At 47.5% G+C, this 24027-nt stretch overlaps 1 protein-coding gene across 1 annotated transcript in view; it reads left to right on the top strand.

The window, feature by feature from the left end:
• LOC133359004 (uncharacterized) overlaps window positions 1–15778 on the top strand; it is a 161574-nt gene extending 145796 nt beyond the window's left edge. Inside the window, exons 20-25 of the mRNA XM_061577379.1 lie at window positions 701–888; window positions 2555–2642; window positions 5122–5279; window positions 5944–5996; window positions 14207–14243; window positions 15750–15778. Coding sequence (XP_061433363.1) covers window positions 701–888; window positions 2555–2642; window positions 5122–5279; window positions 5944–5996; window positions 14207–14243; window positions 15750–15778 — 553 coding nt within the window. The remainder of the gene's footprint in view (window positions 1–700; window positions 889–2554; window positions 2643–5121; window positions 5280–5943; window positions 5997–14206; window positions 14244–15749) is intronic.
• Window positions 15779–24027: the final 8249 nt, after the last annotated feature.

Raw genomic sequence — 24027 nt, 5'->3', positions numbered from 1 at the left:
ACTGGAAAGATAGACAGCTTATTGCAGCTTTGCACATGAGTCAAACAGCAACAGTGAACATAGCCAAAGGCGAATCAGATAATACAGAAATCTGAAGAGGTGCGATACAGGCGTGCACATTATCACTGACACCTTTGTGGATATGATGATGATGAAGCAGCTTGGGAAATCATGATGGAAAGAATTATTGGAGGTCAGTGAGGTCAGCAGATTTGCAGATGACAAGCAGGTGCTGGCAATTAGAGAGTAAGGGGTGACACGTCTTAGTTTCAAAGTTAATAAAGTAAAAGAGGATTCCGGACTGAAAATAACATAAACAAGAGAAATGAGAGTATGAAGGAGAGAATGCAGGGAAATTAATATTCCAATTGTAGGTAACAAGATAAAAGTGAAAGAGTTCACCCACTTGGGCCGCCTTCTCACATCCGATAGTCGGTGTTCTAAATAAATCAAAATCAGCAGTGGTGGCTGCAGGTTTATAACAAGGACAGGTCATGACAATGGACAGAGCATTCCTAATTTATTTCCCTGATCTTTTGCAGGGCCTTGACAATGACAATTCATTATTTTATGCTGTTGTGCTCAGTCTCCTCTGTTGCATGCAAATGCATTGGCTCATTTACACCAGGATTACAAATCTACATTATCTGAATGCATTAAAAATAATTGCTTGACACCAGTGAATGATTTCTGCTTTCAGGTCTCTCAGCAAGAGCTGGTCGTACGTGGGGAGGCAGGGTGGAGGCCAGGATCTGTCCCTGGAGCCCGGGAAGGTGACCAAGGGCACGGTTCTGCACGAGTTGATGCACGCGCTCGGCTTCCACCACGAGCACTGCCGCAGCGACCGAGACGACCACGTCTGGGTGCTGAGCGACAACATCAAGGAAGGTGAGAAGGCGTTTGTGACTCCATCCCACGGTGCAGGTTGAGCACCGCTCGTGACAGCTGCTTCCGAGCTGCGTCTGGTGCCACGAGTGCCGATCCTCCACTCCTGCCAGAGTGGCTGGGCGCTCGTGGTGCACTCATCTTTTATCAACTGTCCGTAAAATGGGGAACATAAGCTATTTCATACTCTTTGGTTCTTTCAGTAAAGTCACGTAGGTATAAAATAAAATAAATTAAATCACGACGTTTCGATTGCAACACAAGCAATCATCATCAGGTGGGAAAACCACAGCAAGAATTGTTTTGCTGAAGTGGGAGAGAGAGTTGCTGTGGTAAGAGGTTATACAGGCTGGGAAAGGGGAGGAGCAAGGGGGGGAGAGGGAGGGGTAGGGGGTGTGGGGTAGGGGGGGGACAGTGCTGCGTGGTGTAGTGGTACCAGGCGGATATGATAGACGACAACCACTACAAAGCATCTTCTTGGTTCTTTCGGTAATGTCACGTAGAAGGAAAATAATAAAATAATAAACATAAAACATAATAAAATACAATTCTGACGACGTTTCGGACACAACGCAAGCAGCCGTCCTCAGGTGAAGAACAGGGCTGTCGGAAAGACAGCGTCTGAATGAACACCACCAAGCTTGACAGCGTATTTTTATTATTTCCCTTCTACGTCACTTTACCGAAAGAACCAAGAAGATGAATCCCTGCATTCACGAAAACTTTAAATCGAAATTTCACTACAAAGCAGTTAGAGTTTTACCTGGTTAATCACATCCTTCCAATGATTGCTCAATTTGTATCCATCTTCTCGGTTGTTGTTATGTCTATGTTTATATATCTGGATGGCTTCATGAACAAACCTTTTATAGTAGCCCAAAGGTTTGCAGAGTACCTTGGTCTCAGCCACGGCGGAGGAGTTAGTTCAGATCTGCCTTGTGCTCGCGAACACGGTCCGAGATATGTCGTTTCGTTTTCCCAATGTAACAGCCACCACAGGTGCAACTTAGTTTGTAGACTCCAGGATATTGCATGTTATTAAGGATGTTATTAACCAGGTAAAACCCTAACTGCTTTGTAGTGCTTGTCGTCTATCATATCCGCCTGGTACCACTACACCACGCAGCACTCTCCCTCCCCCTACCCCACACCCCCTACCCCTCCCTCTCCTCCCTTACTCCTAACCAGGTAAATCCCTAACTGCTTTGTAGTGGTTGTCGTCTATCATATCCAGCCTGGTACTACTACACCACGCAGCACTCTCCCCCCCTACCCCACACCCCCTACCCCTCCCTCTCCCCCCTTGTTCCTCCCCCTTCCCAGCCTGTATAACCTCTTACCACAGCAACTCTCTCTCCCACTTCAGCAAAATAATTCTTGCTGTGGTTTTCCCACCTGATGATGATTGCTTGTGATGCAATCGAAACGTCGTAATCTAATTTATTTTATTTTATACCTACGTGACTTTACCGAAAGAACCAAAGAGTATTGATCCCTGCAGTCACGAAAACTTCAAATATAGAATGAGCTGTTTCATAGCACAACAACCACATATACTACGTCCGTACCACAACATTGTGTTACACGTGGTTGAGTTTTGTAACAAGGAGAAATATAAATTCTACATTTTTTTAAAAGTATTAAATGGTGAACATTGTTTCTTTGTTAGAATGGAAGAGTCAAATCGTGAAGATGAAATCACACGCGCATGAAGTGTCCATCCCCTACGACTGCAGCTCCATCATGCACTACAGCATGTACGTACCACTCCCTGTGTGTGCGAGTCCTTTACATTCATAATACAAGTGTCTTACACATTCATTATACTAGAGTGTCTCATACGTTCCCTATACTACACCACGTGTGTGTTATACAATCCTTATACTAGAGTGTGTGTATGTGTTATACATTCCCTATATCACACTGTATCTTACAAATTCCCTGTACTACAGTGTACGTGTGTTATATAAGGGGGTAGCTGTAGGTCCCCCCCTTATATTCCACCACATCCACTCACACGGTCTTTACGGTGCTCTGCCTGCATGAATAACAGAGACCAAGCTGAAAAATGACCTCTCTTTAATAACACCAATACCACCACAAACTTAAGTTGTTAAGTGTTGGTAGAGAATTCCTAATCCTGAGTGGCAAGGTGCATCGGGGCAACAATAAAAACAACTTCCCACGACATTCCCGCAGTAGTTGTATTAACACGCCACGCAAGTCCACAAGAGATCAATGTCCGTGTGGTCGCTCGCTCTGGAGAACACGAGTTGCCAAGGCACAGTCCAAGTTGCAAGGGCACAGCTCTTGCAGAAAAGGCCCTGAGTGGATGATGTAAGTTACCTGCATGCTTGGGCAGGTAACATATGCATGTTAGCAGGGGCGGTTGGACCCCACTGATGATTTTCTTTGTCAAGAGCATAGGAGTTAGCACTGAGCTGAGCTAAGCACCAGGGTGGCACGTGTCTGGATGATCGCCGTCAAAGGCAAGTCGCAATGTCACCAGCACCCACGACTGAGCGCCACTGGGAGCACACAGTGGCTAAGAGCGCCTGACCACGTGAGATTCAGCCGAGGGTCCAGAGTTACGCCAAACCTGTAACCAAAGAGATAGGTCGCTTTTTATTTATATTCCTGAAATTCCCTGCTCCCTGTCACACTGGGACACTGTTGCAAGGTAAGCAATTCAGTGACTCAGGACACATTGTTACTCCAGTTTGTTGTCACTCTGTGACTGTGGTTCTTTGTCACACTGCTAAGTCGAGTTCAGCTGGAAACCCTGGGGCTCACTGGTCACTGTGTCGAGGATCTCTGTACAATGTGTGTGTGCACGCATATACATCCCCTAAGCTACAGTTTGCGTGTGTCCCACCATCATTCCCAGCACATCCTGTATTGTAAATACATATATAAATACGCCTGTTTGAATTGCTGGAGTGATGATGGATTATATTAGGTGTGTGAGGATGGATTATATTCGATGTGTGTGTTGCTCGAGTGCCTCTACAGCCGCTAGAGGTGCTACGGTGCACCACAGTAAGAGGTGTCGGGAGTGTGGGGGTGGACCGGTAGCGGCCCCGTGCACGGTGCAGTCACAGTCGTGGTGCTGCTCTCAGTTGCCTCTGTCTGCCCGTGTACAACCACGCGATGCCATTACAGCGTGCATGCACATTGCATTTGTAAAATATGTTCACATTTGCATTTTATTCACGAAGTTTTTCTCAATTATGTCATCAAAAACATTTCCAAAAGAAGAAACAAACTAAAATATTGTACCGTGTATTTGTGATGCATTTACGAAAGCAAATATAGTTTTAATATTGTCAAATGTAAGCAATATGAAGAGTTATAGTAATTCTAAACGCTTTCCACCACAGCTCACTGCCTTGTAGAGAACAACCCGAGCTTGTATTGGCAAGTGGAGCTGTTTCCACACATTGTAGCTCAACGAACTTGTGACGAGTTATACTGTATGTGTTTTACTGTAGACCGGTTCCACATCAGCCATTGTGACTAAGTTCAACGTTGAATATAACACACGTATGCCGCAAAGCGGTGCTTGGATTGTCCACGTGGTTTTGCATTCTGAGTATGGTGACTGGAATCCAGCACTAAAGGCAGCAATGGTGATCACATTGCATCATGTGTGGCAGATTCACAGCCAGCAGGGCTAAGAGATGACCAGTGAAGGTCAGTACAGCAAGTAGGTGCCTGATCTGTAGGGACATTTGAGAGTTTCTGCGTTAGTATTCTCCGGATACTCGAGACTTACACATACAAATGCTGAATAAGGATTTGCTAATTATCCCAATTTGGTGTAATCCTGAATAATTCTTAACAATAAATTAGTTTTTTCATTGATAAAGGACTGGTGTTACATTGTTATAATTTAAGTTTTGGTGAAACATTTTTTCCCTTAGCTTCTGTAGTACAATCTGAAATCTTGCCATCAGCTTGATGTGCTTTCGAACCTGGTTTAATTTCTGGTGGCCACCAGAGAATTTAATGTTGAATATTATGAATACTCAAGTTTCTGAGACCTCAACTTCAGTCATGCTAGGTGAATTGTAATGCTGTTTAGCTCCTGTAAAATGTTTTGTGTTATGTACAAATGTAATCCTTCAAAAAGGGATGTGAGCTTGTTAAAATGTGAAATGGTCCAAATGCACTCCACGGATCGCTGTGCGTATGGATGGTAGAGCGCCCTGTACCTGAGGCTTTGTGCGTGTCCAGGACGGCGGGCTCGGTGGACGAGCGCAACCCGACCATCATCCCCAAGAACCCGCTCCTCATGCTGCACATGGGGCATGGCAACTCCCTGAGCCCCTGCGACGTGGCCAAAGTGCAGAAGCTGTACGGATACGAGACGAAACTGCCGCTGAGCTCCACAGGTGGGTCCACCGAGTGCCCTGGCTGATTGATGGCTACCAGAGCAAGAGCGCTTCAGGGACTGTGGTTCCAATACCAAATACACCTCATGACTGTTACCATTCACTCTCCTTGATATCTCATGAATATTGAAGCTGCATATGAGCCACTAAAAAGTGGCCATGTTATTGGTGATGGCCTCGTGGTGCGTTCTGCCAGTGCTTTACACACGAGGCGCTGTGAGGAGTACGAGGCCCTGTGCAATCTGAACGTGGCGGGGTCTCCCAGCTGAGGGCCGCTGAGACACTGCTTCCCATCACTGACACGATGTCAAATGCCTGATGGTCATAGTTGGGTCCACGCATTTATACCTTACAGGCTCTGCCAGCTCTAAAATATAGCGGGGGTTTAGAAATGATGGCTCCCTGCTGGCAGCAGTGGTGAGCGTCATCACTAATGGATATGCACGCGTGTGTGTTCTGAGACTGTGTTTCATTGTACGATGTATGCCTGTACTTGCATGTGTACTTGTATAAGTGTGTACTTGTATATGTGTGTAGGTAGTGCTGCTTGTATGTGGACATGATTGCACTGTGGTGTGTGACGTCTGTGCTGTAACTTGCCCGAGCAAACACTGTGGTAGCCTTGAGTGCAATGCGTCTCCATTCATTGTGTTTGATGTCCCAGGTGTGGGAGACCGCGAGGGTCTGGAGAGCCAAGTGAGAGTTTGGAAGCGAAAGGTGAGAGGGGTGAGGCACTGAAAGGCCTCCCTGCACACCGTGCCACATGTGCGTGCAGGACGTTGCGTGAGTTAACGTTGCATCATCACAGGTTTGTGAACGCGGAATTCCCTGGTGAGAGGTCAATTCGTAGTCCTCTTCATCGTGGTCACTGAGGAAGGCGGCTCGTGTGTATTATGACGACATCATGCAGTGTTGGCAGTCAGTTCAGTTAGCGCTGGGAGACAGTGCATGCAGTGCTGGAAGAAAGTGCAGGCAGTCGGTGTAGGCAGGAAGTCTAGTCATTATAATCTGCAGTTAGTGCAGTCAATTTGGGCTGACAGGTAATGCAGTCATTGCTGGCAGTCAGTGCCGAAAGTTAGTGCTAGAAGTCAGTGCTCGAAGTCAGTACAGTCAGTGTGGTCAGTGCTGGGAGTCAGTGCTGAAATCAGTACAGTCAGTGTGGTCCACTCATCTCCCTCTCTCACTCCACTCATCTCCCTCCTCCCACTCCACTCATCTCCCTCCTCTCAATCCACTCATCTCCCTCCTCTCACTCCACTCATCTCCCTCCTCTCACTCCACTCATCTCCCTCCTCTCACTCCACTCATCTCCCTCCTCCCACTCCACTCATCTCCCTCCTCTCAATCCACTCATCTCCCTCCTCTCACTCCACTCATCTCCCTCCTCTCACTCCACTCATCTCCCTCCTCTCACTCCACTCATCTCCCTCCTCTCACTCCACTCATCTCCCTCCTCCCACTCCACTCATCTCCCTCCTCTCAATCCACTCATCTCCCTCCTCTCACTCCACTCATCTCCCTCCTCCCACTCCACTTATCTCCCTCCTCTCACTCCACTCATCTCCCTCCTCCCACTCCACTCATCTCCCTCCTCTCACTCCACTCATCTCCCTCCTCTCACTCCACTCATCTCCCTCCTCTCACTCCACTCATCTCCCTCCTCTCACTCCACTCATCTCCCTCCTCTCAATCCACTCATCTCCCTCCTCTCACTCCACTCATCTCCCTCCTCTCACTCCACTCATCTCCCTCCTCTCAATCCACTCATCTCCCTCCTCTCACTCCACTCATCTCCCTCCTCTCAATCCACTCGTCTTCCTCTCTCACTCTTCTCATCTCCCTCCTCTCACTCCACTCATCTCCCTCCTCTCACTCCACTCATCTCCCTCCTCTCAATCCACTCATCTCCCTCCTCTCAATCCACTCATCTCCCTCCTCTCACTCTTCTCATCTCCCTCCTCTCACTCCACTCATCTCCCTCCTCTCAATCCACTCGTCTTCCTCTCTCACTCTTCTCATCTCCCTCCTCTCACTCCACTCATCTCCCTCCTCTCACTCCACTCATCTCCCTCCTCTCACTCCACTCATCTCCCTCCTCTCACTCCACTCATCTCCCTCCTCCCACTCCACTCATCTCCCTCCTCTCACTCCACTCATCTCCCTCCTCTCACTCCACTCATCTCCCTCCTCTCACTCCACTCATCTCCCTCCTCTCAATCCACTCATCTCCCTCTCTCACTCCACTCATCTCCCTCCTCTCACTCCACTCATCTCCCTCCTCTCACTCCACTCATCTCCCTCCTCCCACTCCACTCATCTCCCTCCTCTCACTCCACTCATCTCCCTCCTCTCACTCCACTCATCTCCCTCCTCTCACTCCACTCATCTCCTCCTCTCCTCCACTCATCTCCCTCCTCTCAATCCCTCATCTCCCTCCCTCTCACTCCACTCATCTCCCTCCTCTCAATCCACTCGTCTTCCTCTCTCACTCTTCTCATCTCCCTCCTCTCACTCCACTCATCTCCCTCCTCTCACTCCACTCATCTCCCTCCTCTCAATCCACTCATCTCCCTCCTCTCAATCCACTCATCTCCCTCCTCTCACTCTTCTCATCTCCCTCCTCTCACTCCACTCATCTCCCTCCTCTCAATCCACTCGTCTTCCTCTCTCACTCTTCTCATCTCCCTCCTCTCACTCCACTCATCTCCCTCCTCTCACTCCACTCATCTCCCTCCTCTCAATCCACTCATCTCCCTCCTCTCACTCCACTCATCTCCCTCCTCTCAATCCACTCGTCTTCCTCTCTCACTCTTCTCATCTCCCTCCTCTCACTCCACTCATCTCCCTCCTCTCACTCCACTCATCTCCCTCCTCTCAATCCACTCATCTCCCTCCTCTCAATCCACTCATCTCCCTCCTCTCACTCCACTCATCTCCCTCCTCTCAATCCACTCATCTCCCTCCTCTCACTCCACTCATCTCCCTCCTCTCACTCCACTCATCTCCCTCCTCTCACTCCACTCATCTCCCTCCTCTCACTCCACTCATCTCCCTGCTCTCAATCCACTCATCTCCCTCCTCTCACTCCACTCATCTCCCTCCTCTCACTCCACTCATCTCCCTCTCTCACTCCACTCATCTCCCTCCTCTCACTCCACTCATCTCCCTCTCACTCCACTCATCTCCCTCCTCTCACTCCACTCATCTCCCTCCTCTCACTCCACTCATCTCCCTCCTCTCACTCCACTCATCTCCCTCCTCTCACTCCACTCATCTCCCTGCTCTCAATCCACTCATCTCCCTCCTCTCACTCCACTCGTCTTCCTCTCTCACTCCACTAATCTCCCTCTCACTCCACTCATCTCCCTCCTCTCACTCCACTCATCTCCCTCTCACTCCACTCATCCCTCCTCCTCACTCCACTCATCTCCCTCCCTCACTCCACTCATCTCCCTCCTCTCACTCCACTCATCTCCCTCCTCTCACTCCACTCATCTCCCTCCTCTCACTCCACTCATCTCCCTCCTCTCACTCCACTCATCTCCCTCCTCTCACTCCACTCATCTCCCTCCTCTCACTCCACTCATCTCCCTCCTCTCACTCCACTCATCTCCCTCCTCTCACTCCACTCGTCTTCCTCTCTCACTCCACTCATCTCCCTCTCACTCCACTCATCTCCCTCTCTCACTCCACTCATCTCCCCTCTCACTCCACTCATCTCCCTCTCACTCCACTCATCTCCCTCCTCTCACTCCACTCATCTCCCTCCTCTCACTCCACTCATCTCCCTCCTCTCACTCCACTCATCTCCCTCCTCTCACTCCACTCATCTCCCTCCTCTCACTCCACTCATCTCCCTCCTCTCACTCCACTCATCTCCCTCCTCTCACTCCACTCATCTCCCTCCTCTCACTCCACTCATCTCCCTCCTCTCACTCCACTCATCTCCCTCCTCTCACTCCACTCATCTCCCTCCTCTCACTCCACTCATCTCCCTCCTCTCACTCCACTCATCTCCCTCCTCTCACTCCACTCATCTCCCTCCTCTCACTCCACTCATCTCCCTCCTCCCACTCCACTCATCTCCCTCCTCTCACTCCACTCATCTCCCTCCTCCCACTCCACTCATCTCCCTCCTCTCACTCCACTCATCTCCCTCCTCTCACTCCACTCATCTCCCTCCTCTCACTCCACTCATCTCCCTCCTCTCACTCCACTCATCTCCCTCCTCTCAATCCACTCATCTCCCTCCTCTCACTCCACTCATCTCCCTCCTCTCACTCCACTCATCTCCCTCCTCTCAATCCACTCATCTCCCTCCTCTCACTCCACTCATCTCCCTCCTCTCAATCCACTCGTCTTCCTCTCTCACTCTTCTCATCTCCCTCCTCTCACTCCACTCATCTCCCTCCTCTCACTCCACTCATCTCCCTCCTCTCAATCCACTCATCTCCCCTCCTCTCAATCCACTCATCTCCCTCCTCTCACTCTTCTCATCTCCCTCCTCTCACTCCACTCATCTCCCTCCTCTCAATCCACTCGTCTTCCCTCTCTCACTCTTCTCATCTCCCTCCTCTCACTCCACTCATCTCCCTCCTCTCACTCCACTCATCTCCCTCCTCTCACTCCACTCATCTCCCTCCTCTCACTCCACTCATCTCCCTCCTCCACTCCACTCATCTCCCTCCTCTCACTCCACTCATCTCCCTCCTCTCACTCCACTCATCTCCCTCCTCTCACTCCACTCATCTCCCTCCTCTCAATCCACTCATCTCCCTCTCTCACTCCACTCATCTCCCTCCTCTCACTCCACTCATCTCCCTCCTCTCACTCCACTCATCTCCCTCCTCCCACTCCACTCATCTCCCTCCTCTCACTCCACTCATCTCCCTCCTCTCACTCCACTCATCTCCCTCCTCTCACTCCACTCATCTCCCTCCTCTCACTCCACTCATCTCCCTCCTCTCAATCCACTCATCTCCCTCCTCTCACGTCCACTCATCTCCCTCCTCTCAATCCACTCGTCTTCCTCTCTCACCTCTTCTCATCTCCCTCCTCTCACTCCACTCATCTCCCTCCTCTCACTCCACTCATCTCCCTCCTCTCAATCCACTCATCTCCCTCCTCTCAATCCACTCATCTCCCTCCTCTCACTCTTCTCATCTCCCTCCTCTCACTCCACTCATCTCCCTCCTCTCAATCCACATCGTCTTCCTCTCTCACTCTTCTCATCTCCCTCCTCTCACTCCACTCATCTCCCTCCTCTCACTCCACTCATCTCCCTCCTCTCATCAACTCATCTCCCTCCTCTCACTCCACTCATCTCCCTCCTCTCAAATCCACTCGTCTTCTCTCTCACTCTTCTCATCTCCCTCCTCTCACGTCCACTCATCTCCCTCCTCTCACTCCACTCATCTCCCTCCTCTCAATCCACTCATCTCCCTCACTCCACTCATCTCCCTCCTCTCAATCCACTCATCTCCCTCCTCTCAATCCACTCATCTCCCTCCTCTCACTCCACTCATCTCCCTCCTCTCACTCCACTCATCTCCCTCCTCTCACTCCACTCATCTCCCTCCTCTCACTCCACTCATCTCCCTGCTCTCAATCCACTCATCTCCCTCCTCTCACTCCACTCATCTCCCTCCTCTCACTCCACTCATCTCCCTCTCTCACTCCACTCATCTCCCTCCTCTCACTCCACTCATCTCCCTCTCACTCCACTCATCTCCCTCCTCTCACTCCACTCATCTCCCTCCTCTCACTCCACTCATCTCCCTCCTCTCACTCCACTCATCTCCCTCCTCTCACTCCACTCATCTCCCTGCTCTCAATCCACTCATCTCCCTCCTCTCACTCCACTCGTCTTCCTCTCTCACTCCACTAATCTCCCTCTCTCACTCCACTCATCTCCCTCCTCTCACTCCACTCATCTCCCTCTCACTCCACTCATCTCCCTCCTCTCACTCCACTCATCCCCTCCTCTCACTCCACTCATCTCCCTCCCTCTCACTCCACTCATCTCCCTCCTCTCACTCCACTCATCTCCCTCCTCTCACTCCACTCATCTCCCTCCTCTCACTCCACTCATCTCCCTCCTCTCACTCCACTCATCTCCCCTCCTCTCACTCCACTCATCTCCCTCCTCTCACTCCACTCATCTCCCTCCTCTCACTCCACTCATCTCCTCTCTCACTCCACTCATCTCCTCTCTCACTCCCTCATCTCCCTCTCTCACTCCACTCATCTCCCTCCTCTCACTCACTCATCTCCCTCTCACTCCACTCATCTCCCTCCTCTCACTCCACTCATCTCCCTCCTCTCACTCCACTCATCTCCTCCTCTCACTCCACTCATCTCCCTCCTCTCACTCCACTCATCTCCTCCTCTCACTCCACTCATCTCCCTCCTCTCACTCCACTCATCTCCCTCCTCTCACTCCACTCATCTCCTCCTCTCACTCACTCATCTCCCTCCTCTCACTCCACTCATCTCCCTCCTCTCACTCCACTCATCTCCCTCCTCTCACTCCACTCATCTCCCTCCTCTCACTCCACTCATCTCCCTCCTCGCATACTCCATCCTCATCTCCTCCTCTCACTCCCTCATCTCCCTCCTCTCACTCCACTCATCTCCCTCCTCTCACTCCACTCATCTCCCTCCTCTCACTCCACTCAGCTCCCTCCTCTCACTCCACTCATCTCCCTCCTCTCACTCCACTCATCTCCCTCCTCTCACTCCACTCATCTCCTCTCCCTCCTCTCACTCCACTCATCTCCCTCCTCTCACTCCACTCATCTCCCTCCTCTCACATCCACTCATCTCCCTCCTCTCACTCCACTCATCTCCCTCCTCTCACTCCACTCATCTCCCTCCTCTCACTCCACTCATCTCCCTCTCACTCCACTCATCTCCCTCCTCTCACTCCACTCATCTCCCTCCTCTCACTCCACTCATCTCCCTCCTCTCACTCCACTCATCTTCCTCTCAATCCACTCATCTCTCACTTCACTCATCTTCCTCCTACCCCAGACTCTTACTAGCCTATTTATATATTCTCAATATGGCAATACAGGTAGTCCTCTACTTAGGATGGAGATGCGTTACGACGACCCCATCGTAAGTCGAAAATATCGTAAGTCGAAGATGGCCTAGCCTACCCAGGAGTCTTAAAGAATGGTGATAATTTAGCAAAACAGAGCAATTTACAGTACCGTACTATATAAACTATATACTGTAGGTATTCATTAATTACAATACTGTATTGCACAGTAAATGTAAAGTAAAAAAAAAACAAGGTAAATTTTTAGCCTACCTATATGAACTTCAATTTAATAGAAAGTTTTTTCAGGAAACAATCCTATCTGCTATAAAAAGTTTAACATGCATTGAACGTATCGTATCATGGTAACCTTAAAATGAAATCGCTAAAGCTACATATCATACATGCATTGAACGTATCGTAACGTATCATATTGTACTGTACTCAACAATATTATGTCCGTCGTCTGCATGCATACTTGAACGATGTTAGGTTGTTGATGGCAATTTTGTCGTATCGCTATCGCCATTGTAAGATCGAAATATCGTAAGTCAGACCATCGTTACTCGGGGACTACCTGTATATTCATGAGCTAAATGCAAATGTCCAGGTCTACTTGCCACGAGAGGGCTTCAGGACAGAGTCTGTGTAGTTTTGTTATTCCTCTGTTGAAGGAGCACAGACTACAGTGGTTTACTATATGGTCCATTACTTGGGCTGCATAGCCACAGTTGCACCTTGGCTTGTCTTTAATAATTATCCATGAAGAAAGGAGATGTGTGCATCAGTGTGTTGATGTTCTGATATGGTCGATGGGTTGCACCGGTGTCTTCGAGGAGGAATGCCAAAGCCAGGAGGTGCAATGTTTGGGTCTCAAATGAGTTTTATTCTGGACATTCGCGTTCTTCAACTCTGTTCGCCAGCATTCTTCCGGGTCTGGGTGATATTCTAGGATGGTGACAGCGCAATTCTAGAGGAACATTTTTGAGGTCTTGGTTGATGGGGAGGTTGTTGTTGTCAAGAAAATGTGTAAACTCCCTTGCAGTTTGCACGATGTGTCTGTGGATATTTGGTGGCAGAATGTTCACCGGGAAAGGGGAACAGGGGAATTGTGTTGGTTTAAATGTTCCGGTTTCCATGTGAATTGCGTTATTTAGTTGTGTTCTATCAGTTTTGAGTCTGTGAATGATAGCATCGAATTAGTATGGCTACAAAATGTGTTTTTCATGCACAAATGTCTCCCAAAAAATATAGCATGCTTTTTTACTTTAAACCAACACATCTAAGTGTACGCCTTTTGGTATACTCCATAAAAACCACTTGATCATGTATAAATCCACACAAAAGTTACTTGAGTAATTGTAATTGCTCAGAGTTGCCTAAAGGCTCACCGTGACCGGAAGGCAACAGGGACCTTTGGTATTGTAATGACCTCTGTATGCTCTGTGACCTTGAGCCTAGGTCAAAAAGACTGAGCGAACAAATTCACCACGCTCATCACAACGAGCAGTGCGGTGCCTGGTGGACACGAGGCACTCGTGCACATAGTGTGGCACAGACACTTCACCTGCACATCAGAGAGGAGTGAACAGGGAGATGAGTGGGGTAAGAGGAGGGAGATAAGTGGATTGGGTGGCAATAGAGCGGTTGTAGCAGAAACCACGCAGTGCCCGTACGCGCACTGATAGTCTTGATGAGTGTGCACGGTGCATCAATATCCCTGAGATTGGCGATAACACATTGTGTGTATTCTCGTACACAGTGCTGTGAGCCCTCCCCTTGCTGTAGCGGTGTCTGCTGGGGCCGTGTGCCCCACCCGTGGGCTGCTGCCCCTCGCTGCCTCTCGGTGCTGATGGCCGTCGTGGTTTTGTTGTTCCCTACCCAGACAGAGCAAGAGCTGATAAAGGAAAAAGAAGCCAAAGGTGAGGCCTGTGTGTGTGCATCACGGAGACGTGCTGCCGTAAGGGTTTGTACAAAGCTTGCAGTGTGGACTAAGAGAGGCATGCACACTGCGTTATCATTCAGGGATTTAACCAGAGCCCAGATGATTAGGTAAAGGTGAAGCACTGCAATTGCTTGCTCATGCTACTTCTGGCAGAGGGGCTTCCACTAGAGGGAGCTCTAGTGAGCTTATGTAGATGGTATTTGGCCTCCTCTTCCATGCAGGCCAGGCATTGTCGAAACGGTGGGAAGTACGATTCGCATGGTTGGCTACGTACAGTGCGAAAAGAAGTTCAGCATACATACCCACACTTTACCCCACCACACACGACCTCCTAGTGTACCTTTTATACTGAGAGTTTGGGGAATTAAGAAACCTGCAATTGTTTAAACGACCAAGCTGAAGGATCAAATCGAACCGGCAAGATCTGGATAGTCCACTGTGTCAACCATTACACCACAGCAGCATCGCCAAGTTGGTTATTCGACGAAGAATTGTAGTAGACTACTTTTTTGTGGTCGATGATTCATGTCTCCAAAAAATGGCACTGATCCACATTCTGCCTCTTGAAGGCAGAAACCTCCTAATGCCACGATCAGATTGGTGCAGCAGAACATGCCAATGACTTCACCAAACCCCATACACCAGCTCCTGTCCAGCAGCACACATGGTTTCAGATTTTTTCCTAAACATTTTCATATCCAAACATCTAAATAATCAAACCGAGAATTGGTAGATGTATCTGTTATTTTAATAGTCGAATAGCCCAGCTCCAGCCTTCACTAAACCAATGCCATAGTAATGAGTAATACTTTTTAGAGTTGGTGTCAGCTATCAGAAAGAAAGCTTTAATTCACATCAGAGGAGCCACAGCAGCTGTAATCTACCAGGCATCAGACTTGAAGGCAAAATACCTGAGTGTACTGTGTGTGGTTAAGCATCGTCGCGTGAACACAGCAAATTAAATGCACACATGCTCATCACACACAGAACAACGATGCTCCAGTGAAGCACTTTGACAACAGCAGCGCCATACAAGAATGTATGTTTTCCCTTGCCCTGTCTGTCCCATAGTGCCCTTCTCTTCCTTAACACCCTCTCGATATACTTATCAGTTTCTTTATAAATACAGATAGTTTATTGTGTTCACATGACGTACTGGCACTTGTGTGTGCTGTTAAACAACACGTAATGGAGCCATATGATATAAGTAGCTATTTTACATCAGACACCACTATGACAAACTTACCTTGCCCGTCTTGTCTGTGATATTTGCTTCTGAACTAACAATGCGGCTGGATTTTCAACAGAGTGGGAATTGAAGACAAAGGCCGGCCCAGTTGGGAAGATCATCCGTGAGCTTAGGAGGCTCTCCACGTGAGTGACCCTTACAGCACGTGGCACCGATTCCTTACAGTACGTGGCACCGATTCTGTACAGCACGTGGCACCGACTCCTTACAACACATGGCACCGATTCCTTACAGCACATGGCATGATCCCTTACAACACGTAGCACCGATTTCTTACAGCACGTGGCGCTGGTTCATTACAGCACGTGGCGCTGGTTCATTACAGCACGTGGTACTAATTCCGCACAAAACGTGCCACAGATTCCTTACAGCACTTGCCACCGATTTCTTACAGCACGTGACACTGATTCCTTACAGCTTGTGACACTGATTCCTTACAGCACGTGGCACTGATTCCTTACATCACGTGACACTGATTCCTTACAGCTTGTGACACTGATTCCTTACAGCACGTGACACTGATTCCTTACAGCACGTGACACTGATTCCTTACAGCACGTGGCACTGATTTCTTACAGCACGTGACACTGATTCCTTACAGCTTGTGACACTGATTCCTTACAGCACGTGACACTGATTCCTTACAGCTTGTGACACTGATTCCTTACAGCACGTGGCACTGATTCCTTACATCACGTGACACTGATTCCTTACAGCACGTGGCACTGATTCCTTACAGCTTGTGACACTTATTCCTTACAGCTTGTGACACTGATTCCTTACAGCACCTGGCACTGATTCCTTAAAGCACGTGGCACGGATTAATTATTTTTGTAATTTTCCACAGCGTTTTAAAATGTTTCTAACTATGGTTGAAAGCGTTTATTCATAGCTCTGCCCATCCATCTGTCCAACTGTTGTCGCAGGGGATTAAAATAACTTGTAAATATGATGCTAACTGAACAACATGTCAGAATAAATATTCTTTGGGTATTTCGGTAAAATCACATAGATAGGTTCAAAATTAATGGTTGCTTGTGTTGCGATCGAAACATCGTGGTTTTTTTGTTGTTTATTAATTTTGAACCTATCTATGTGATTTTACCGAAAGACCCAAAGAATATGAATTCCTGCAGTCACGAAAGCTTTAAGTAAAAATGTCAGCATGAATTTGTATTGCTATTAGGGATGTATCCTTCAGAAAGCAGAGGCACATTGATGAAACGTTTCTCAAAAACTCGGTGATTCAAACATTCTGTGTAAATGTATTTATCCCATGACAATGACGTAATGTGCAACATGCTATTCACAGATTTAAAGCTTTCGTGACTGCAGGGATTCATCTTCTTGGTTCTTTCGGTAAAGTCACGTAGAAGGGAAGTAATAAAATAATAAAAATTAAACATAATAAAATAATTCTCACGACGTTTCGGCCACAACGCAAGCAGCCGTCCTCAGGTGAAAACTAAGTCTGTCGGGGAGACAGCGTCTGAATGAAACAACACACGAGCTTGGAGCATATATATAAGCTGGGTTGGAATGGGGGGAAAGGGCGCTTCGACAAAAGAATTTGCATATCAAGAGGAATTTAGCATATTTATGGGAAATGCAGGAATGTGATTAGTACTACATATGCCTGTGCATTATGCAGGATTAGCAGCATCAAAGGGAGGGGATATGGGAAATGCAGGTATGTGAATAGTACTAATTATGCCCGTGTATTATGCAGGATTAGCAGCATCAATGGGAGGGGATAGGGGTAGCATTAATAAAGGGAAGGAGTGTTAATAGTATGTAGCTGCAGTAACTAAAACCAACACATAAACAACTAAAGTATAAACTACATAGTATCATCAGTATACTAACTATACTCTACAATAAGCTGAGTTACTAACAGTAAGTAATACATTACAATTCTACGTCGTAAAAATTATATAATATGCTTCCATCTAAACTTTATTCTCTTACATCACACGAGTCTACACCGTACTATATACTGCCATAGACAAACCCAACATTAAATTATATACTGTATTGCTATAAACCACACTATACCTTATACATTTTAATATAACACTATGTATTATTCTACCCACCCTAATGTGTATCACACTGCTATATGTTTACTATACAATTACGATACTATATATTACTTTGAACATTGTATTAAGCATATAAATGTTATACTATTTGTTATTATACACTGTACCATTGACCGTCGTGTCAATGGGTGAGTAGTGGGAGGAAACTTGCAGCGGAGCAAAGAATCCATTCCCTGCGGAGAATGCAATGCCAGTGAGTGGAACGCGGTCTGAAAGTCACCGTAAACGTGAACTACCATGAGAGATTCGTTCATGAGGCGATCCACATATACAAACACAGAGACAATTTCAACCGAGAAGATGGATTATGGCTTAGCAATCATTGGAAGGACGTAATAAACCATTTCGGATCTTAACTGATTGTGTTCACGTTTACGGTGACTTTCAGACCGCGTTCCACTCACTGGCATTGTATTCTCCGCAGGGAATGGATTCTTTGCTCCGCTGCAAGTTTCCTACCACTACTGACCTATTGACACGACGGTGGTTTATAGCAATACAGTATATAATTTAATGTTGGGTTTGTCTATGGCAGTATATAGTACGGTGTAGACTCGTGTGATGTAAGAGAATAAAGTTTAGATGGAAGCATATTATATAATTTTTACGACGTAGAATTGTAATGTATTACTTACTGTTAGTAACTCAGCTTATTGTAGAGTATAGTTAGTATACTGATGATACTATGTAGTTTATACTTTAGTTGTTTATGTGTTGGTTTTAGTTACTGCAGCTACATACTATTAACACTCCTTCCCTTTATTAATGCTACCCCTATCCCCTCCCTTTGATGCTGCTAATCCTGCATAATACACGGGCATAATTAGTACTATTCACATACCTGCATTTCCCATATCCCCTCCCTTTGATGCTGCTAGTCCTGCATAATGCACAGGCATATGTAGTACTAATCACATTCCTGCATTTCCCATAAATATGCTAAATTCCTCTTGATATGCAAATTCTTTTGTCGAAGCGCCCTTTCCCCCCCTTCCAACCCAGCTTATATATATGTTCCAAGCTCGTGTGCTGTTTCATTCAGACGCTGTCTCCCCGACAGACCTGAGGATGGCTGCTTGCATTGTGGCCGAAACGTCGTGAGAATTATTTTATTATGTTTTATTTTTATTATTTTATTACTTCCCTTCTACGTGACTTTACCGAAAGAACCAAGAAGATGCTATTCACCATTGCATCACGACACGCGATGTCATCTCACAACGGCACATGCTATGTGGTGTCATCTTGTTATCTGGTGCAAAAGATAATGTTATTCAACATCAGCTTTGACAAATCTACTGCTGAATGAAGGCCTCCCCAAGCAACCCTCATCTCTCAGGCTCGTGCGATGTAATAATCCACCTAACCTGAGTACACAAGCTGACTTTATTCATCCGCATCCCCAGTGAATGTACTCTTAGATCCATTGGCTGCAACTCTATCATTATTTATGACCATGTGTCATGCCCAAGCCCACTTAAGTTTCTTTTAAGTTTCTTAATAGTCAATATGATGTAATTAACCTGTGTATGTCTTCTCATCCCTGTGTTATGTTTTATATTGGTCAGTCTACTTCCAAGTATACATCTCTCCATGCTTCTATCTGCATTTTTCTGTTTTTGTTTACTTTTCTTTTGTGAATGTCCATGCTACCGATTCATGTCATAGCCAGGAATGAGCATTCATGAAAACATACTCTGAGGACAAACTCTTGTTGGAAAGCATTACAGATCACATGCACATGCACGAGTTGTCTTCCTTGTTAAGCAAATAAATTGCGCTGCAGGTGGCTTATCTGAGAGATTCCATTGCAGGTATTTCTCATCCACATTGAGCCCCTGCGGCCATGGCTGTTTCCAGTGTGGCCCAGCTAAAAGAGATGGAGTGGCTCCCTGAGTAATTAGCAAGATGGTGGGGGACGGGAGGGGGGAGGTGGGTGATGGCAGGAGGGGGGGGGGGAATAAGGAGGAGATGGGGAGCGTGTTAAGGGATGGGGGTGCATAGGAAGATAACATGAGGTCATGAAAGGCAAATGCAGTCGGTTAATACAGACCTCGCACCCACTTGTTCTGCTCATGCTCTCTAGTTTCACATTTATTTTACATTTAATTACACTCTTCCAGCCTGCCAGATAATTACCCCAGCCATTCACATCTAGTGATTCTCAGATTTCCAACTCAGCCTCATGGTGATGGTCACTGCTTAGTCCACACAATCAGTCCCTGAGATACTGCATATGGAAAGCTTGTACCTCATCTGAGTCACCTTCAGCATAGTCCATAGCATTGTCCAGAGTCAGCATAGTCGAGATTGGTAACATTTGATCACTAATAGCTTTGTCAAATGCCTTAGAGCACATAGCCACGATTCAGTTAATTCAGATGCAGAAGAGGGCCAAGGCACGGATGCCATCTTGTTGGATGCCCAATGGTATCATGAACTATCCAGATAAGTTCCTACCCATCCAGATGAGATGAACCAGGAAAGGTGGAGTTCCCATGGCTCTCAACGCCTTCCATAATGCCTCTCTCTCCACAGAGTTGAAGGCAGCCTTTACGTCGATGTATGCGATGGGTTAAACTCACCTTGGAGCTCAGAGAAGACGCAGGCCCAAAACTACATCCATCACTCTGGTGCATGGATGAGACTCGTCAATCTGGTAGACCGAGTCCTCGACATGTGTGGAGGAATCAATGAGTAAAGTTCATGGAAACAGTAACAATGCTTTGAGCAATAAGAGACTGATAAGGAGGGGACTGAAAACCAGAGAGCGAGGGACTGGCGTGAATCAGTGAGTGCAAGACTATCAATCAACCTGACCCAAGTACAGTGAACTATAATCCAGATATGACAACAGTATTTCCAACTCTGGCTGAATTTGTGTGTTGTATAGTCGCAACAGACGAGGCTGTGTTACTCCTGAGTCACGCTCCGTGTTGTCTCACAGGTGTGATGACTGCACTGTGACTCACCTGGAGAAGCTGCTGGAGCTGTAAGATGAAGCTGTGTTACTCCTGGGTCCCGCTCTGTGTTGTCGCACAGGTATGACGGTTCCACGGTGCCACGCCTGGAGAAACTGCTGGAGCTGCTGTCTTCTGATTGCTCAGCGCAGGAGAAGGAGGCGCTGCATACGGCTTACAGGGATGAATTTGGTCCATGTGAGAGATCTACATGCACTGTCTACCAAACATTTTGTATATTTATGATTGCGTCCCTGTAGTAGAGAAACACCTGAACTTTATTCAAATGCTGTGTCTACCTGCTCAGCACTGTGAAATAATTGCTGCAGAGTGCTCCTACGTCAAGGGAGCCCATGCCCACCATGTGAGCCAAATGCATTGTTATCTGCGTGTGATGAGTGATCACAACTGCGATGAATCTGCATCACTTTCAGGGTGGTGACCTCTTTGTGAAAGTCAATTGTGTTAACCTCCCTTACTGAGTAAACAAAGGAATAGATGAATGCGTGCATACAGCTATATACACAGCTACTGCAGCTCCTGGCCTCACGCTATCTCTACCACTATTACTACTGCAGCTGCTGGCTGAGCACTATTTTCCTATTCATGCACAGGTGCCTGATGAATAATCAGAATCAGCATCTTTATTTATCCTGGAGAAATCCAGTGAACTATGAGGCTCTTATTCACAGATGTCCTGTAGTCTGGACATCATCATTCGTAGTCTCGCCCAGGTTCCCGCTGAGTACTGTATAATCTTGCCCACTCCCGACCAGTCTTTATTCCCAGTCACACACTCCCCGCTCTACTGTTCACTTCCTCCTTATAGAGCCTCCAGGACCCAAATCTCTCTTGATCTACTCATTTGCATATGAAGTGGAAGTGGCTTCCCAGACTCCTGTACCTCAGACTCCCTCCCGATTGGTTCCCCAAGGATCCTACCCTCCCAATTAATGTTTTCTCCTGCACCACTCTGGTGGCTTCATCCATATTGACGAGCATTCGGAGCCCAGCTGTTTATTGGGAATTTCTTGCTTCCCCGTTTAAAACCTACAAAAGAATACTCAGGAGTGCCCAATTAAAGCGTTCCACCATACTATCGGTTTTGGGATGAGAGTGGAGGTTCAGATTTTTTTTGTGCCCAGAATGTGAACCAGTTCTCCCAGGAGTCTTAATGAAAAATGTGCCCCACCCCCCGCCAATGAGAAGTTTCTCTGGAGATACTTTTTCCAGTAGATACCCTTATCTTAGTTTATATATATACAGAGCACCTTAGCTCAAGGCGCTTTACATACTTTAAACATCGGTGACAAAATCGAGTGAATTAGATGGCAGGGTCGTGCAAGGGCTGAGGAATAAGTGACCATGACAGAGGGCTCACAGGGGCCACTAAAAGGCAGGGGAGGGATGGGAAGGGAAGTGAAAGAGAATGGGAAATAGAGAAGAGGTGAGCTTTGAGAGAGCAACAAAAGGAGGTTAAGGATGGGGATTGCTTCATGTACAGGGGGAGTTAATTCCAGTGGAGGGGTGCAAGGAGGGAGAACAATCAAAAAAGAGATTGGGCAAAGGGAGAATGAGCGGTTGAGAGAGATGGAGAAGCTTTGGATCAGAGGATGAGAGGGGGCATAGAAGGAGATGGGAGAGGCTACATAAGGTGGGGCAAGGCCAGAGAGAGATTTAAAGATCCGTGTAAGACATTTGAAAAGATAACGATAAATAAATGGTCATCCAGTGAAGTTTACGGAGGAGAGACAAAGTGTGAAAATTTAATGGGACATTGAAAATAACCTGTGCGGAAGAATGTTGTATTTGTTGCAGGGGAGTGAGAGCGTGGAGATTTATAATCACTTCTACGATTGTCTCAGCCTTCTGGTTAGGCAAAGGCCACGAGGGACATAAGGAGAGAGGCACATCTCCCACAATCCCATGATTTCATATTGTGCTCTCTGGATATATGCCATTGCAGTATCCTCCAATACCACCCAGCACAGTACTGCTATTGCCCATGTACTGCACATTCCATTATATATTAGTGCTGTATGTTATTACTGTCAGTGTAAACACAGAGGCAGAGCAGGACACGGGACTGAAAATTATCCCAATGGTAAGAGGCCCCTTGCAGCTGTAAATTGGTGCCATGATTAATACCCTGTGTAACCTCTCCTCCAGGGGTTCTCAAGAAGATATTGGAGTTTCCCAAGGCAGAGGCTGACAGACTTCCTCTCCTGCTCGTGCTCAACAAAATATTCAACGCTGTGGCCGTTCAGACAGCAGAGAAAGGTGAGTGGTGTGTGATCTATAGACCACTGGGTATTTCTGATATTCAGCTCTGGGTTGGTTGAGTTGAAGTCTTGTGAGGTCCTATAACATCTAGTAGTACTTGTAGAAAATTCATTTTTAGCTAAGCTTGCATTTTATCGTATAAATGTGATGTCATCAATTGGGTAAATGTGTTTGCTGAGACGACAATTCGAATCTATACAGTGTCTAAATGCACTCACATCTCAAGATGCTTTAAAAAAACAAAGGCCATGAGAGTATGGATATCAAAGCAGGGAAACACTGGGAGAGAGGATAGAGAGCATTACAATGACAATGCCTGGGATCAGACAAACATGGACCAAGCACCAATGACAGTAACGAGCCCCACTGACAGCCGGGGCAGCATCAAAGAGACGCAGGGCATCCTTGAAAAGTCTAGGCCCTAGAGCGAGTTTCAGGTTGTCCATGGGGTGCCAGGGCTCTGTAACGGTGCGTCCTTTTGCGACATGAGCTTTTCGAGGTTGTGGGCCATAACCGAAACTCTTGCTCTCAAACCACTGTGGTTTAGTTTATGGTGGGACCCCTCTTCCATGTAACGCACCCAATGACCGTGTGCGGAGTATAACAAGTGTAATGACATAGAATGGGTGACTAGGGTGCGGAGCGCTGGTTACTGGTAGAGAGTGGATTATGGGTGTAGTAGCCCGGTCTACCAGCAGGGCAGGTAAAGTGGGCCACTGGACCGCGTAGCACCGGTTGCTGGCAGAGAGGGGGGAATCTGAGGACACAGCAGCCGGTCTGCCAGCAGGGCACGTGATAGGCCGGGGTAAGGGATGGAGGGTAAAGGTGACAGAGGGGACACGGGGGGCGAAGCCCAGAACCTTCTGGTATGTTCCAGAAGGGGGCGTGGCCGAGGGCGGAGCCAGGGAGGTCCCGACGCTGGGTCGGGGCTGTTGTTTGGAATGGAACCCGTCGTCTACGCAAGTTTTCGTCCCCGTCTTTACCTCCTCGGCATTGTGGGTTAGGCAGTGTGCCGGCTGTCCTGACCCGTGTGTAGTTATCCCTTGTACTGTGGAAGTGTAGAATAAACGTGTGTGCCTCCTACTATTAGTGTCTCTGAAGTGACTACTACATAAGGATCCCTGCCAGTATACTGCTAAATAATGGCGTTTATTTTTAATTTAAAAA

This window comes from Lethenteron reissneri, chromosome 64, assembly GCF_015708825.2.
Source record: "Lethenteron reissneri isolate LAM-NWPU_2019-01 chromosome 64, ASM1570882v1, whole genome shotgun sequence".
NCBI classification, from domain to species: Eukaryota; Metazoa; Chordata; class Hyperoartia; order Petromyzontiformes; family Petromyzontidae; genus Lethenteron; species Lethenteron reissneri.
Note: the sequence above shows the minus strand (reverse complement) of the source record. Positions and strands in the feature narration are given on the sequence as shown.